The following is an 18,649-nucleotide window of genomic DNA, read 5'->3' as shown; positions in this document are numbered from 1 at the left end:
ATTTCTTACCCTCTGCTACCACTCACTTCACTTCTTTTAAGTCCTTCTGGGTATTTTACCTAGTACTAATACATTTAGCACTTGATGACAGCACTGTCTCTTCCAGTTGGTTTATTTTAGGAACATTTTACTTTTTCAACTGGTCTATGCATTCCTTCCAAGCAGGATCCATAACTTAAGTCCACAGTCTATGGCTCAGGGATAGGAACATGTCAAATACCTGCCGCTTCAAATGTCTCTTCTGCAGGGAATTCTTCTCTGACTTCCGATTGGATCATTTTCCTTTGTTCTAGGCTCTCTCATAGAACATTTTCTAGCACACTTCTCAGTTTTTCCTTATAAAACCCTTGTGTGACTGTTTGAATAGGATTCGCCTTCCCACAGGGTATAAGTTCCCAAAGAGCCTCTTGTTTATGGTAGCATTCCTAGGTTGTGAAAAATCAAATGAATAGGCATGGCCTTAAGTATTCAGGGGTCAAGGGGCTTGAGCAGAGCAGCCTCAGGCATGGTCCAACTGTCTGCCTGCAGTTTCGGTAAGAGCAATGAAATGCAAATGGCAAAACTACTCCACAGAGGGAGCTCCTCCTGATGAACTTCTCTTCTGCTTAGGGACAAACTATTTCCCAGAGGGCAGATCTTCTATCAGAAGGAGGCTCCTCGAAGGCTGATTTATCATCACTCAGGACACTTGAATTCTCCCTTTTGCACAGCTGAGCAGGAGGGAAAGCAGAGTGTTTCCAACTGTCAGGAAGAATAAGATGCACGCTGGCAGCAGTCACTGATCTTCTAGGCAGATGGAGCAACATATGTATATTTACATATATATTTCCTAATCAATAGATTCCAGCAAAAACATGAAAACTCAAGAACATGATTGGAATTCAAGGGGCCCTGAAGGAGTTTAATTTTTTAACAAAAATCAGCACAATTTTTTTTTTATGCAGCAGATGACTTCAGGATAAAACAAGGACTACTGAATAATCAAACATCACTCCCTAAATATGTAACTCTCTTCTTTTTAATCAGGTACTTCCAGCATTTCTTTTACAAAAAGCGTTTCTGAGGCCAGCTAAATTGCGCTTTGAAATCTTTTCACCATATTTCTGGCCCCTTACCTGCTTCTCTGTCTCCCTTCACTAGCCACACAGGCCAATTTCTTCTATATCTCCAACATGCCAACCTGTGGTCCCCTAGGGACTTTGTCATTGCTTGTTTCCCTGTTTGGAGTGCCCTTTGCCCTAACCTGTGAGTATTTCAATCTGCAACATTTGGGGCTCAGCACAATGTCTTCTTTCAAGAGGCTTCCCTGATAACACCTGCCAGTTACTGTGGAGTTCCTGGCCCCTGGAAGCACCTGACACTTTGCATGTGGTAAGTACCTGCTATTAAACAAACAGATTGATAAGCCAATTATTCCTCAGCAGAATCCCGTAACTTGTCTGCTGTTTGAACCACGTATATTGGAGATAATAAAACTGATGGCCTGAAGATTTAACCGAAGGTTTATTGCTTCTGATTCTTGCTTTTTTCACACATGTGAATATTTCCATGGAACATAGTTTGCAATTTTACCCACTACAGAATCACATTTTGCTCCTGTAATTCATGTGATGATTGCACATTATTCATTGCCTCCAACTTCCATTCTTCCCTACTCTCTTAATAATAGAACATTCTGGGGCAATGTGTCCAGTTAAAAAAATACTCATACTTATCTCCCAGGCTTTCTTATAGCTGCAGCAGGTAGCCAGGTAACCCAGTCCTGGCAGCTGAACAGCAGAAATTGCGTGAGGCTTTGGGAAAGCTGTATCTTGACAAAAAGATACAGACTCAGCTGCTGCATGTCTTTTGCCCTTTGACCATCTACCCTTCCCCCTGCCTGGAATGCAGACATGATGCTGAAGGTCAGAGTTGCCCTGGGTAGCAGGTGCTTGGACCTATAGAGTGTAGCTGTCATTGCTCTGCCCATAACCCCTTGACACTCACCACTTCTATATTCACTGCAGGTTTCTTACTGAAAGCTCCCGACTCTGCCTGAGGGCTTTTGCGGGCTACAGCATCATGCTTAGTCTGTGTGTGGCAGGTTGGAAATGCCAGAATTAGTGAGCCTGGGAGCAGCCCTCAGTAATAATGGGAGTTGGCACATAAATATCTGAGCTCTGTGGCCTCTGGATGGGGCAACTTTGAGCCATGAGCTACATACACTGGGGGGCAGAGCTACATAGCTCTGAAGGATTTCCTCAAGAAGTGATATAAAGCAACAGCTTTGAGACATGAACTATATATACTGTCTCACTTCCCTAGCCTCCTACCCTTCTGAGATGACCTTTCAAATAAACTACTTGGGAACAAATTCTTGTCTCAGGGACTCTTAGGGAAACCCAGTCCAAGACATCTTGTGACCATGGGGATGAAAATCACATACAAAGTCAGGGTGGAGAGGAATCTAGAAGGAGCCTAAGGCCTTGATGCCAGACTTGAGCTCATGCACGATCCCTGGACCGACTTCCTCTGGACTTCTTGACAAAAACAAAGCCCTTGCATGGGTAGACACCACAGTTGGGTTTCTAAGGCATGCAGCCAAATGCAATTGTAACAGAGAGATCTTTAGAATCTAGTTGAGTCCAAATGCCGTCAGTCAGCGGGACACTGCTGCTGACACTGAGGCTGCATGGTTACTCATCCCTTACACTGTACAGCAATGTTACAGCAGGAAGAGTGTTTACTCACCTGTTGCTGTATTTAACCCTATTAATTTTGTGGGGTAGGCATTATCAACTCCATTTCACTGAAGTCTAGAGAGGCCAACTCCCATGGTTGCATGGTTATTGGTGGAATCAGGACTCAAGTTGTGATCTTTTGCCATAGGGAGATTGGGGCTAGGTTTTCATTCTAAGGAGTCTGTGGTATTTAAATGAGTCACACCTGTTTCCTTTGCCTGTCTCCTGACATCCTGCGCTTTTCCATGCCTGCTCTCCATGTTCACTCTCCACTCCCATGGAACTGCAAATGTCGTGTCTACCACAGCTGACCCCTTCCCAACTGCCAAATCTCACCCCAAATGACATACTAATCACATGTTCTTCAAAACACGTGCTAAATCCTTTTATCTCTAGGCCTTTGCTCCCGCTCTTGCCTTTGCCTGGAATGTTTTACTTCAGAAGTCGAAAATACTCCACTTAGGGATGGTCTGGTAATTGCACTCATGATAACTGCAGACAGGACACCCATCTCAGTATTGTTCATAGCACCAAAAGCATATGGATACCTAGTATATATTCGCAAAGCTGAAGTGGGTAGCCATAGTGGAATCCAAGTTGAATTAAAATTTACCTGTTTAAAATCATTAACATCAAATTCCATCACATGTAAAAATGAATATATATACTCTATAGTAAAGATTTCAGACAAATGAAATATTCTCCATTGAACATTTAATGTTACATTCAAGTACTGTTTTTTAAAAGACAAATTATAATGTAAGTATTCATTATTATAAGTGACCATTTAAACATCATCTGAAGCATACCGAATTAATACTCACTTACTTTCAAGAAATGTGTTGAGAACCTAGGCTTTTTTTTGTATAAGGCTGAGCATTTTCAACATTCCCAGCCTAGATGAGAAAGACTATTCTCTTACTGGTCACTCAGGAAATATGGTACTCTGTATCACAGCTGCTGGTGTGTGGAGATAAGGTTAGCACCCATGACCGGCTGCACTCTGGAGAATGAGCAGGCCATGCTCCCATGCCGCTCTGGGACATGGGAGAAGAAGTCTGATCTAGGCTGAAACTGCACACAGGATGTGAAGAGCATGGCGTCACAGGGTCCACTGAGGCTGGAGAACCAAAGCGAGAGTAGTGTGCTTTGCCTTTAAAATACATGTTTAGTGGGGCAAAGAAGCCAGGAGCTTCTCACAACTATTCCAGGCCAGCAACTCCTGAGATATTTATATCAAGGGAGTTGGTAGGAAATACAAATATTCACTGGGCTGGACTCAAGAATTAAACTATCATTAACAGATGCAACTTTGAGGATGGGCTTATCAAACTGCCTATGAACTCAAGTGGGGTATCAGCTCAAAAGATGCCCATCTGTCTGGTTTCAGCTAGTAAGGAATCAACAAAAATGTTCACATGTCTACTTTTGGAAGATTTATTTCACAGAGCCACCATTTCATTTTATAAGGATAAAGACAAAATTTATAAATGTGATGACAGAACTATATCGAACACATTTTGTTCAGTAAAGACATTTTCACTAACTATAAAATCCAGTGAGACAAAAGGATAATTACACCACAGTGAAGACTTTTAGACTAGTTTAAGTTCAAAAGGTTAAGATTTTACAAAAAGATAACAAACTATTAATTATACATAAGAATACTTGATTAGACACAGAAAATATTAAGTGTGATTTCCTACCTCTTGAAAACTAGCTTCAGAAACTAATAACAACTCCAATTAAATTTTGACATACTTTAATTCCTTATCAACAGCACTATAACCTGGAATATTCAAAGTAATCCAGTTACTTTGGTGACCAAGTTACATTTATGTTTCCAAAATAATTTATCCAGGATACACTCAGTAACCAATACTTGTTATACAGTATTGTGTAAACATGTTTTTTTTTCAGTATTTCCTGTTTTTCCAAAGTTCTATTTCCCAAGATGCTGATCATTAAATGTTTACCTTAAGATTTCAAACACTCATGTTCACTGTGAAAAGATGTGGAGTAAATCTTTTCCCATTAATGTGACAAGCTACATTCAAAGAAATGACCCCAAGGTTGCTATACTGGGATGAGGCTGTACTATCTGAAGATCTGAGGGCTCTTCAGGGACAGATCTCAAACACTGAATTTTTAAAATAAAAAAAACATTTTTCAAGAGAAACATTCTGGGAAGGGAAAGTGTTCTATAACCCAAGTATGTATGTTCAAGAGCCCTTGCTCTCAAAGCCAAACGTATGCAAACAGTTTTCCTTAAAGAAATACAGGTCTGTGTATATAGCAAGCTTTGGCTAAATGATTGGTAGGTTTTGTTTCACTTTGGAGGTTTCCATGGAAACAGCCTGAGACAGAAAAGGCAGCGTATCTTCTTAATCCTTAACACCATCTGACAAAGCTGCACTTTGATTCATTCATGCTATCCAGAGCAGATGTATTATGCCTGATAAGCCTGGACAAAAGGAGGCAGGAGTTCCGTCTGGTTCCTCTCTGAATTTCCTGCCTTCCTCCATTTGAGACCTTAAATTAAAATCCTGATAAAACCTCCTCTGAACATTTCCTGCAGGAACCTCTAGTTCAAGGAAAGCTTCAATAATCAGAAACCAAATGAAGAAACATGAAACACCAAATGGAGCTCCATTGCCAAGTTCTTAAAATTATAGACACCCAGGTTCCTGTTGCTAAAGAAATAATTCTGAAGAGTATTTACAATTCTGTTTTACCAAATCTTAGCCAGGCAAGAAATACTGTCTTATGTGTTTAGTTGAATCAGATGGCACCACCCATAAGTTTTCTTCCTCTTCATGTCTAGATCATTTCTGTGTATATACATCTCTATCTATATCTGTATCTACATATTTAACATAGTAACATACAGCACACACCATTATCTAATCTTATTCCAGGTTAATCCTTCTCAGAAAGGCTGCAAAAGCAGGCCTAACTCAGAATTTTGTATCTGAAATATAGAAAAATAAAAACTTCAGTAACAATAAAATATAAACAAAGCAAACAAGATAAGGAGGCATGCAGCCTTTAGCACCATATTTAAGACCATGGAGAACAAGACTGTTGACAGAGGTCTGAAGAGGAATGCAGTCCTGTTATTTTCTGCCTGGAATGGGATCCCAAACACAACCCTCTGAGAGTCTAGTACTTTTAAAAAGCGAAAGCCTGAGAAATTCTATTACCAGAAATGTCAAAATTCATGATTTACCAGAGACAGATGATTTGACACTGTTTATTCTAAAAGCATTGAAGGCATTATTCCTTAGCAACAAATTGCTCTTTTGTAGATCAGCTGGGAAATCACTGCCAGCTCAATGAACTAAATAATGCCTCAGTAAGTTAAAAAGACTTGATATATCCCCCAAAAGGACCAATCTACTTATGGAAAGTGGTTTACTAATGAGCAGTTAGCTCTGGTATCTGTATAACAATACAGACATAGGCTACACTGAAAAGATTCAACTTACCACATAAAATTGTATGTCATACAAGGCAAAACATATGAACACCTCCTGCATCTCTGTGCAACTATGGCACTGGAGTGGGAATCTAAATCATGAATTCAGTCTCAGCTTGGTCCCTTCCATAAAAAGGGACTACAAGTCTAGGGAAGGGTTTATTTAGAAGATGTGCTTTAGATTTTGGTGGTTTAAAGGTGACAGGCAAGAAGCTATAGAGCTAGAAATGACTTTGGATATCATCAGATGCAAATTCCTCATCTTATTGGTGTAAAACTGAGGCCTCAAGCCAAGTGTCAGCCCTAACCAATGGAAGAACCATGGCCAGAAGAGAGGCCAGGGAACTCTTAGTGTGGTACTTCCCCTGTTGTTTATCTCTCAGGTTCCTTTAAATCTTAGTATGTGTCATTTAATTAGGCTCAAGAGAAATATCAGATAGGATAAATGCTGAATTTTTACATAGATTTTGGCAATAATTCATGTTCTGATGTACTTAATATTCACAAGGGGAAAAAACCCAGGCATCTCTTGGTATAGATGTTATTTCAGGAAATAACACCTCTCTTTTTTGAGCTGTGTTTGTAGGTACTGGGATAGCTCACAGCTGGCAGCTTTCATATGCTCCATCTTTGTAGTGAGAGTTCAGTTCTGCAGGTCCTGTATCATCAGGTGGGCTGAAATGGCTGCTGTCTTGAGAATCTGTATCAATACTTTTGGTCTCTGACTGAAGGTGAACAGAAACCTGAACTGCTATCTCCTGGCCTTGTTCATTCAGAGACCCATCATCTGAATCTCCTGGTGAATTACTCCGGCCCATCTCTGGGTTAATGACATAGATGCTACCTTGTGCATTCAAGGCAGGTCTCTCTTTAATTCTTTCTCCCATATCATCAGGGTCATCCACGCGCACAGCCTCAAACATCTCCTCCACAAAGGCCCGACAGTTTAGAATAAGGGGTGGAAGAGGGACACTTCTTGCCAGTTCTTCAATATAACGAGCAAACTCCATCGTCTTAAATTGTGTGACTTTGGCAAGCTCCAGAGTCTTGGCTGAGGTGATGATGGGGATACGTTTTGCAATCTCAAAGGCCTTCTGAAGTTTCTCGGCCCCCTCAGTTCTAAAGAATTCGTTGATAGCCTTCTCAGTCTTACGAAGATGGCTGCTCATCATGCACAGCCGTGTGACATTCAAGATGAGAGTGATTGTAAAGGCAATCAGGCAAACAATCATGTAATAGACACTCATGTCTCCAGAGGTGAAGATAACACACAGAGTGACAGAATAGGAGGCACGAACTGGAGAGGTGACGAAACACGTATAGAGCCCACGGTCATCAAAGGCTACACTGGTGATATTCAGGACGTTACCAGAAACCAACCATTTTCCACCTGATAACCCAACAGAAATAAAAAATCCAGCATGAAGAATATCATTAATAAATACACCAACTGCCTTATCAGTATTCCACTTCTCTGTGAGAGTATTTTAAATCAACTCATCTCATCTCTTAGGTTCTGCTATTTGTTTAAATCATGTAAGAAAGGGCAGACGTTTATGTCTAGAGTTGGAATTTAAAAAGCCTGGAACTTAAAAAGATAATCAAGATTGTCCTTCCTGACACTAATGATTATCATAGCTACTTTTTCACATTAACAAGCTTTTCAGGGAGACAGGTATGTCTATACAACGCTACATAACTCATCTTAAAAAAATGTTTGGATGTTGTTTACACCACAATCTCTACCTATACATTTTCATACACTAGAAGGATATGACTCAGAAATATAAAGCAGTGGTTACTTCTGGGATAATGGTTTCTGACTAATTTTTATTTAAATAAAAATCTTTTTATTTAACTGTTTACTTTTGATAATGAACTTATATAACAAGACAAAAATTATTTTTAAAAAAACCCTACCAATTTAACACATTCATTCAATTACTAACTGCCTAATCTGGCATGCTTTCACATGTTAATTTGTTTTGTTAGAAAAGGTCTGTTGATATCCTGATTTTCTGGCAAGAGAAACTGAAGGACAAGACAAAAGCTATGTCTCACAAGTCAGGGTTCGAACAGCTTGGCAAAGAATAAAGTTGCCCTTAAGATGCACAGGCTTCTGTGTTAAACCTAAAACATGCTGCCTCTTTTTCATATATGAAGGGGTCTTCATTCAGGGAACACGTATACATTGGTACTTGAGAGTGAAATGCAAAGCATACTGACCTTCCAGCTAGATTCAACATCTTTAAATGACCTGGCTCTGCCTGAACAATTCTCATGTTTGTGGTAAACTGTCAGTGTACTCTGTGCTTTAACTCTGAATAGATGGAATGGGCTAACCTAGGTGTAGGTGTATGTCCCAGTGACTAGAGGTGGTACTCCAGGGGAGGCTGGGTGAAGGCTTAAGAACTGAAGGGTCCCCACCAGTAAGATGGCAAACTTCCAGCTTCTCTTCAGGGTCCTCGGTTCCCGCCGGCGCCACCTGAAGCCCAATCACCTCTCACCCCCCTCCCAATCCCAGCACCTAGCCAACAGCCACCAGCCCCGTAGAAGTAACACCACAATCACCCTATGCCCCTTCCTAAATAACCCAGCACCTTTCCCTAATAAAGCGGAATTCTCCGGTGAATTGCTGCTGTGTGTCGCTCCTTTCCTTTCAAGAACCACCATCTGAGTGGCTCACTTCAATCTCTTCTCTGGCTCCATATTATTTTATGGCACATCAATTAGTAAGTACTCTGGATTGTGCTCACTTTTATCATCATCAAAATTTATCTAAATTCTATAGTTACATGTAAGAGCTATCACTTCACTAATGTAGAAGAGAGAGGAGGAAAATACGTTATACTGAGCATATTCATTATTCCACAAGTTTCTGTTCTATGAAAAGGATATACCCTATGAATCCAAGGTATGAAGTACACAGACTCCATTCCTCAACTACTGCAATAAGACCACAATCCAAACTCTCTAGCTTACTTGCTGATAATAGCTCAAGATTTATGAACCTCATGCTAGACTGATACGCTCTTTAAACTACTCTCACTTGAGATTCATAAAACTTAACAAAATTTTCCAGAGCTGGTACTGAAAGCAGCAATGATAGATGTTAGTGATTTTCAAAGTAAAAGCAAAACAGGAAAATCAAACTGCTATTCTACTTGGTTGGTCTCATCCTAACCTAAGCTTTGTTTATGCAGTTGATCTGTAATGATCATTGACTGAATAATTCAGATCTCAGATGCACTTGGTTAGGATCCCAAAGCCCAAAGGAGATAAGAGGCTAGATCAGTGTGTCCAATGTGGACACCAAATATGTTCACAAAATACACATTCTGAGCACCACTCTAGAGATTCTAATTCAATAGGTCTGTATTTTTAAGGAGTTGAAAAAATACTCTATTTTAACAATTCAAACTCTTCAATCCCTTCGTGGTCAGTTAGTCTGTAGGTTAAAATGTTTTGTGCATATTTTAGAAGGAAACACCATTTGTCTCCTTTTCTGCTTTCCATTCTAATATGAATAATTAAATATCCTTTACATTCCAAGAGGTAAGACTATCCTAGCAAAAAATATAAGGGAACCTTTGAAAGTGTAGCTTGTGAGGATCTCAGAATTTAATCTTATCCAATATATAAATTTTTCATGGTGATTTCTTTTTGAGGTGCTTTAACACAAGCAGTCTTCAAAAAGATCTTTCTTGCAGAACACTAGTTAAGGAAATAGTATTCTGATTAAGAGTCTTCACAGGTCTACAAATAGCAAAATTGAATAAAAACCTCTCAAAAAGGAGACTCTGCTCACATTATTATTATGTTTGTGTGATTTTTAAGACTGAGAGACAAAAAAAAATACAAGAGAAACTCTCCTGTTCAAGTAAATTAAGGTATAGAATAAAAAAAAAATTGAGCTGTAAGGGCTTATAGCTCTCCTCTTCAGAGCCCTTCTAATTCTCAGATGGACTTTAAGTTTTCTGCACAGATATATAATCATTTTAAAACACTAACCTTTTTTGTAACTCATTTCCAAGCAACATTTTTTTTAATGTATGACAAGTTTACTTCAGTCTAGCCAAAACCCTTCCTGCTGTATTCTCGCAGGGCCTCCATCCCGCACTCTTCATATTACAGTCTAGTGGAATGCTGAGTGCCCCTGGAGTTGTGTAGTGCACAGCCTACATGGCTGTATGCAGCAACCCTGAAGTAGTCTACCTTTAACAGCTCACCAGAAGGAAAAAAATTGTTCATTATCATCATGTGAGCACCTTTCAAGTTCCTAGTTATTTTTTTCTTCTTTTGGTTAAATAATTTTAATTATTGCTTTTTGATAGGTATAATGCTCCAGGCCTTTAAAAAGTTTTTTAACTATTTACCCTGGAATCTCATTGTTGAAATTTCTTGTTGAATATGCCATAAACCCAGTAAGACAGAAATGACAGGAAATGAGTAACCTTGATTAATTATATCCTGGCACAATTACCTCTGCCTCTGTCATCCAGTTGCTGTCCTTTCGAGTTGTACCAATTGACATCTTCATAGTGGTTGACTGTGAGAAGACACTCAATCGAAACACTTGTTCCTTCTTTGGCTATGATGACATCATCACCTGAGTGAGAACCTGCTGAGAGTTCAAAGCCTGGAGGAAATGATGCATTGAAAGAACTATGATTTGTTCCCAGTGGGGCCATTCGGTTGAAGCCTACATCTTCCCAAACAAAAGCCACCGGCACAGTAACGCTCACCACTAAAGTGAATAAACAACACTGTGGCTTCATGGGAAAATGCAAGAAAAATCTTGTTTAGATTTGGAGAACTGAAGAGCTTCTAAAGTATAACAACAGCACAGTGGCTAATTTATTGCTTGGTATTTGAGTTTTCCAAAAAAGTGGCAGATCCAGGTATTTTGAAGTCTTCAAGATTAAAAGATGTTAGTGGAGGCCAACCTAAAAGAAAGCCAGATAATAAAAAAGTTTGACCAATACTCATGACAGGTGACACTCTATGTTCTAGAAATGAATATATATGAAATTGATTAGAATAACTGGCACTGACGTCAGGGAGTGAAATAGAATATAGCCTAAAAATCTCACATACAGACAGTAGAAAGACAATGAGTTGGGAAATGGCAGACCTAGATTCTGGTGCTAGCTTTGCTATCAAGCTATACTGATCTGGATAAGCAGCATTCCCTTTGGGATTGTTTTCTTATCTGTCAAATGAAGAACTGGATGAGAGCACCTCTAAAGGCTCTCCAAGTTCTGAAATGCTGTGATTCTATTTCACTGTGACAACTTCTATGCAACAGGGAGACAATGAAGGCTAAAATATTTTGCTTACTGATCTTTTATTTCAACCTACACTATTACCATCTGTTCTTATATCAATAATGTAAATCAAATGGTACCTCATAATCATTACCATGGAACTCAAACTTTTAGTAATTCAAGTATATAATATATTAGATATAAATAATGCAAGGACACATAAGTTTGTTTTTCTGTTTTAATATTAGAAAGAAAATTGCACTGCTACAAATATGCAATTACTCACTTCTGAGGCTACTCACTTGGGCAATAATATTAGACAGAAGAATTTTCCTTTAATAGTTTCTTTAATATCAAGAGAATATAGTATATTTAACAGTCTGTGTGACTACCAAGTTTCTAACTCAAAGTATGTAAAAAATTAGCTAAGGGAGGAACTGACAATTTAAATGTCTAGTTGATAGAAATGCAAATATAAACTACAGGGAAAGACCGCCTGACAAATATCATCAATAAAGAGCAAAATAAGATCCCAATCTAAAAGTCTATGTGATTATGATCATCTTCTTGGTAAATTGATTCCTCTTATAAATCACTGACTCTCAAAATTTTCAACTTCTATTTCTATAAAAGATGAGATGAAACACCTAGTTCTATTTCTTATAAAGGCTCAAAATAATTAGTTTTTGAAATGACGTTAGTGCCCTTTACAGTTACATGAAAGCTGCTTCATAATACAACATAAAAAGCAATGGATCATCATATTTTGCCATCAAAGTACTCAAAGTATGAATTAAAATAAATTGTAAATGTCATTTAATTTTTGTTAGCCACTGAAAGGATGGTAAATGATAATTTTCTGTATCTTTTTATAGCTTTAAAGTTTAAGGATAGACTACTTAGACTAAAACAAAGAACTTCAGATTTTGCTAAACATAATAGACTGAACATGTATTTACTTTCATTCCTTCCCAAACCCCAGTAAAATGACACTAAAAGAAACAAAGAACTTGCATATCTGAGGGGATTTTAGAAATAATCTGATCTAACCCACTCACTTCACACTGACTTGCTCCCTTGGATTATAAATTAGGAGAATCCTCGTCTCTGTTAGGAGGGAGTGGTGAGTAGAAACAATGGAAATAACATTAAACGAATGCCTTAAACCAGCTAGAGGCTTGACATGTGTGAACTCCCAAGTTCTTTTTCACTACAAGATAGGTAACAATTGGTGGATATGACTTTTATCCTTTATTCTAGACTAGGGCATTCTCAATGGTGACAGGAAATGAGTGTACTGAAAAAGTGCTCCAGGTTTTCTCCAGGACTTAAATAATGTGAGTTCCTGAGGCTCCATCCAAGTCAGCATTTTCCAGATTTCATTAATTTCTTCTATTGTTAGGATTTTTTTTTTGCTGTGTCTGTGTACCAAATTATTATTTATACTTTTTCCTTAGATCAAACTATTTTCCTTTTATACATTTTAGAAGAAAGTTTGTATGATATCTGTGGATAAAAGTACTGTACACACTGAAAATAAATCCATGTTATTAACTTCAGAGATACTGTCATCTGCTAAAGGATCTGAGCTGGAGCCCTGCTCTTTGTAGGGAAAACAAACAAACAAACAAACAAACAAACAAATCACTCACAACTCCACTTTTTTCTAATAGCACATCATTTCTTATTTTGCCATCCCCATCCAACTCCGCTTCTTACACACTGGGGTGTGGCACACAAACTGCCCATGTGGCCAAGACCTGCAATCCCTGCTCTGTACAGACACAACCATTTGCCTCTACTAAAAGTTTAGAGAGCCCTACAAGGCAGGATCTAGAAAAGTACCATGAACATCCTTAAATTGCACATAGGTCAAAGGTGGCACAGAAGCTTGTGTACAGAGACTTTATGCATGGGAGCAGTAGATCCCATAATATGCTTTTATGTCCAGTCAATAAAGGGAGGCTCAGCCTGGGAACTTCATACTCATACCTTGGGCATCTGGAACACAAAGGACTTCTAATCTGAGCTGCTAAGAGACACAACCCATTTGCAGATAAAAGGCTGTAGAGCAGCTGGGAGAGGAAACACTGGCAAAGATACGGGTCCAGGATGGTGACAGAAGTAGGGGTCTGAGGGAACAAACCACCCTTGAAATCAGGATACCTCTTGAATTATCTCCTCATACTCACTTTCTTTTTAGTTAAGTAAGCATGAATTGGTTTCTGCTACTTTCAACAAAAACTACATTGACTATGACCATTTTACTCATTCTGGAGTAATGATTTTAAAGCAGCTCAGCTAAATTGTGTGCAAGATAAAGTACTGGGTGCTGCAAGGGATGCTCAGATTAATGAGGATATTTTTCCAGACCCTCAGGAATTTATACACTAACATGGAAGGTAGGGACAGAAACAGCCAACTATATGCAAGACAGTATGAGAAGTACTGAAAAGAAGTATCATTGTGCTGTGAATGCAAAAGAGAAAGGACTTCATGAATTTTAGGAATGCAATTCACCTCTAAGATTGGGACTTCCCATAATATCATTCCTGCTATCCTCAATGCAGCAGCTGACATTTGAAGGCTAAGAAGAAAGCATTCATAAAGGAAAATCAAAGTGCCAACTTTTTATAAACAGTTAAAAAGGGCTATGCTTTGCTGTGGGTGAAGTTACTTGGTAGAATTTGTTATTACTTCTCTTTCAGCATTAATAAAGATAACAGAAAAGTAAAAAGGGCTATGCTTTGCTGTGGGTGAAGTTACTTGGTAGAATTTGTCATTACTTCTCTTTCAGCATTAATAAAGATAACAGAAAAGTGTGATGTTCAAGTTTAATCCAATTCCTTTTTCATTTTTTAAGTAAAGTGTAAGCTTTTCTAGGATCATGAATAATCAGAAGTGTAGATAATACTACCCTGAAGAACCATTCTGAATATTGGCTGTACCATTAAAATAAAAAAAAAGAAAAGAAAGACATGAAAGGACTTAAGCTATCATCCCTACCAGATTGTCTTGTTGCTCTTCCTGCCAATTTCTAAGAGAAGATTTATCTCCAGTCTGTTCCAATTCTGTTCTTGACTTACAGAAGTAAATAAGGAAGTAATGTGGCTGATTTCCATTCTCGTAGCTCCATATTAAGTTGGTTGAGGAAACTGCCGTTTGCAGAAATAGTTCTGGGATAATTCAAAGTTGGTGGGGGGAGAAACACTGATGCCCAGATGGTATTGGTTTTTGCTCCAACTATACTGCAATATTAATGCTTCTTTCTCCATAATCAAATGTGTTCTTGGCTGTATTTACAGCTCATCCACTCTCTGCCAGCACTGTTATACTTGAAAAATGAAGTTCCCCCACAGTGGGCACACAAATGGTCAAAGTGCCGTTAAATTGGCAAGGGGAAGAAAATGCAAATAAAGAGCAGATTGTTAGCACTCCTCTATCCTTTTCAAAGAACAAATAGAAAGCTGTTTTGCCTAAACTCAAGCATTATTATAGGGATCTTAAACATAAAGAAGGTTAGTAGTATTCAAACAGAAATCATCATTTTGAGAGCTATTTTGTGAAAAGTTTCTAGTTAAAAAAGCTCCTGTGTCCCCAAAAGTATTTTGAAGCCATCACACACCTCATAACTGGCATTTGGGCACTCTGATCAAACTTCAACATATTTTCTGGCACACTGAAAAACACCTGATTTTATTGGAGCTTTGCTCTAAATTCAGGATTGTTATATCTGTGACTTTTACCCTTTTTGCCATAATCATTTGCTGAAGCTACTGGATGCAAATAACCAAGACATCAATGCAACAGGCTTAGATTCATAATCTCCTTGCCCAATTTTTTTCCCCTCTATAGTCTAAAAATACCTCGAACTCAGTATAACTAGAACAGAGCTCCTTACTCTCACCCTTAGATCTACCTGTGCAGCATATTATACATAGCTTGAAAAATAGCCACATAATACAATTCTTACAGTTTTGCAAGACCAAAGTTTCGAGATCTTCATGGCACCATGGTGAGGAGTATACAGAGTTGAGCTACAATGCCTGATCCTATCCCTGGGTGAAGCCATGGGCTCGTGAGCCTTAGTTTTCACATCTCTTGGGTAAGGTTATTACAGTAATGATCTCATAGGGTAGTTGTGAGCATAAGTTGAACTAATGTGAGTACATTATAAATACACGCTATTGCTATTATTATTCTGCCTCTTAGGTGTTTTTCAATTGAGTCCTACTATCCCTGCCCTAGGTACCAGTCCTTCTACCTTACCTGGGTACAACACTATCCTTTAAATTTCTATGAGTCTCCTTCTTAACTCTAACCATGCCCCTTTGATGTCCCAACACTGTTCCTCTCAGAATTGGTCTTGAACACAAATCCAAGAAAGTGAAGGTAACTTTAAAGGCCATTGTTGATTTTCCATTGTTCATGAGATTAAGCTTCAAATTCAGGCCTGATATCCCTAGTTTTCCAGGAATAGATTCACATGGCAGAACAGAAGTAGCTGGACAGAGTCCAGCACTGCCTGTATGCACAATGATTGCTTGCCGAAGGAATAAATGAGTTTAGAAGTCTGGTGTTCAGTTACACCTTTATCACTAACTAGCTATCATCTCTGGTGGTCTTAGTGCCATCATCTAGAGGCTGACTGTTACTAGCATTCCTTTCTCTGCTTAAAGACTATGCTCTTCCCAGTTTCCGTCATGGCTTAAAGCCCTAACTACACTTGTTTTGTTCTCTATTTCACCTTTTCACTTTAAAGTTTTGGTTCTCATTGTTCCTTTTGCTTGAAACATCCTGCCCCTCCCCCACCATCTTCCTGTGGAAATTCCACCCTCTCTACAACTCCAACTGAAATTTTACTTATTTAAGAAGCCTCATCTAAACTCTCACCTGTGCCCTCTTAATTTTGGGTAAATTTCTTTTGCTGTCAGTCCCCTTGCACACTGAAAGTACTCGACTGTGAGCAATCAGTTGCCTCTTCTATCAGTTATATATTTGCCAAAGGACTGTAAGATTAGATGATAGGATCTAAACACTCTCTCAGTCCTTGACTAAGACTGGATTCAATATTTTGAATTCAGACACTCATCAACAGGGTGGTTGGAATAGTACCCGCTACAAAGCTTGAACTGACTCTCCAGAGTCCTAGACTCTGTAAACTGTTGAGATATTTGAAGATATGGAAACAGCATTTTTTTTTCTTTCTTTAAACACTTTTTTTCTTTCTAAAAACACTATACAGTGTTTTTAAAGTGGGCAAAACACTGTATAGAGTGAATTTGATCTATAGCTAGTTTTCTCAGAGTGTACATCAAATTAATCTGTGGTGACTGTCAAAATGCAGATATATTGGCCCCACTCTGGCTTACTGATTTGCTATCTCTAAGGGTGAGGCCAGGGCATCTACAATTTTCATGTGCATGTAATTTTAATGACTTACATATCAAGCCCTTATTTCTTTCAATTGTCATAACAGAATTGTAATTTAGCAATTCTCAGTGTGGCACAGGGGTTGGGCGAGGCGGCAGGGGGCGGGGGGATACCTGAGATTCTTATCCTTTAAAATAATTTTCATAATAATACTAGGACATTATTTGCTTTTTCACTCTCATTCTCACACAACATGGTGCAATTTTCCAGGAGCTACATGATGAATGATATCACAGGAGAATGAATGCAGAAGGAGATAGGAGAATCTGGCTGTCTTCTATCAAGCTAGATATTAAAGAGCCTTGTAAAAATGTTAAAACAATGCCATTTTTAATAACTTTTTGTTTTAGAAAATATTCTTCATGGAAATGTTGTTTATGTTAATTTGTAATGAATTTATCATTTTTAATAAGTTAACTTATTTGAAAGTTGTTTTGATATCTAAAATGGTAAATATTGTTAGATATAACCCAAACAAAAACCTTTTTTTTGATGTTCTCAGTAAGTTTTAAAAGTGTAATTGGATCCTAACATCAAAAGGTTTGAGAACTGCTGCTTTATTATCAGCAGCATTTTAAAGATAAGACACAGTTAAGTGGCTTACTGAGATTCTATACTTAACCCCTAAATTTATGCACTTTCAATTTCAACAGAAAAATCAGAGAAAATTACCTATTTTATACTTATGGTTTTTTGGAGCAGGCATTTTAATAAGCTTCCTGGTGATACTGATGCTCCTAAATTTAGAGAACCGCCATCGAAAGCAAACTAATCTGAAGGGTTTTAGGAAGTGCCCATTTTTATATATGGATATTAAGATGATAATTCTTAAGGTATTAAACGGATTTGGGAGACTTCAGTTCTTAAAGGGCCAAGTCCCTTCACCTCTCTTGGACTTAGTTTCTCACATCTTTACAATGAGCGTGTCTCTAAGACCTTTCTGCTTGCCAGTCTGGGTTTCATGGATTCTCATTGCTCAACGCAAACATGAATGATAATATCTTTCTGATGAGGGGTCAGCAGTAATTTTAAAGTCATAAATCAGAGCATGTTACTCTTCTGATTAGAAACCTTCAATCGTTTTCCATTGCTTTCCAAATAAAAGTCAAACCTTGTCATGACTCTTAGACCCTGCAAGATTTGGCCCTTAAGTCTCTGACCTCATCTTCCTCTTTTTGTTCTATTCACACCAGCCTTTTTTGTTTTGATTGCCATTACTAAGTTTGTTCCCGTTTTAAGCAAGGTCTTTGCACTTGCTATTCTTTCGGTCTCGAACGCTTTTCTCCAAATTTTCATAAGGCTTACTTCCTCATTTCGTTGTCACAATTACCCTGGTTAATTTTCCCTAAAGCACTCACTACCTTCTTAGATAATCGTGTTTGCTTGATAATTTGTTCAAGACCCCACTAGAGTATCAATTACTTGAGAGCAATGCATAGTGGGTTTGTAATTCGTATGTCCCAGGCGCCCAGGGTAGTGGCTGGCAGGTAACTGGTGCTCAGTAAACGTAGGATGGACGAACTCCTGCAGCCCAGGCCGGGCTTTCCAAAGGCCCACAGACATCCTAGCTTCCTTTACGTCGGACCTCAACCCACCGGCTTGAACCCCTGCCTCTGCCACCCCAGAACCTCCCTCGCAGCAACCCCAACGGAGCCCTTACTCACCGGACCGGCGCCGAGCTCCTTCCGGCCTAAGCGGCGGCTTCACCCAGAAATACTCTCCGTCGGGGCGGGGGAGGGGGGGAGGTGCCA

General features: G+C 38.8%; 1 protein-coding gene across 1 annotated transcript; it reads right to left on the bottom strand.

The window, feature by feature from the left end:
* Window positions 1–4,143: 4,143 nt before the first annotated feature.
* MFAP3 (microfibril associated protein 3) lies at window positions 4,144–18,647 on the bottom strand. Its single transcript, XM_017671285.3, has 3 exons — window positions 18,563–18,647; window positions 10,682–11,144; window positions 4,144–7,588 (listed from the first exon to the last, which is right to left on the bottom strand). Exons 2-3 carry the CDS (start codon window positions 10,974–10,976, stop codon window positions 6,798–6,800), a joined length of 1,086 nt encoding a protein of 361 aa, XP_017526774.1. The 5' UTR covers window positions 10,977–11,144; window positions 18,563–18,647; the 3' UTR covers window positions 4,144–6,797.
* Between the last annotated feature and the right edge of the window lie 2 nt (window positions 18,648–18,649).

Source organism: Manis javanica, chromosome 1, assembly GCF_040802235.1.
Source record: "Manis javanica isolate MJ-LG chromosome 1, MJ_LKY, whole genome shotgun sequence".
Classification (NCBI taxonomy): domain Eukaryota; kingdom Metazoa; phylum Chordata; class Mammalia; order Pholidota; family Manidae; genus Manis; species Manis javanica.
Note: the sequence above shows the minus strand (reverse complement) of the source record. Positions and strands in the feature narration are given on the sequence as shown.

Coding starts and splice junctions, on each gene's coding strand:
- MFAP3 (XM_017671285.3), bottom strand. CDS start 10,976: ATGAAGCCACAGTGTTGTTTATTCACTTTAGTGGTGAGCGTTACTGTG. Junction 7,589..10,681: donor ACTGGATGACAGAGGCAGAG/GTAATTGTGCCA, acceptor TTGGGTTATCAG/GTGGAAAATGGTTGGTTTCT.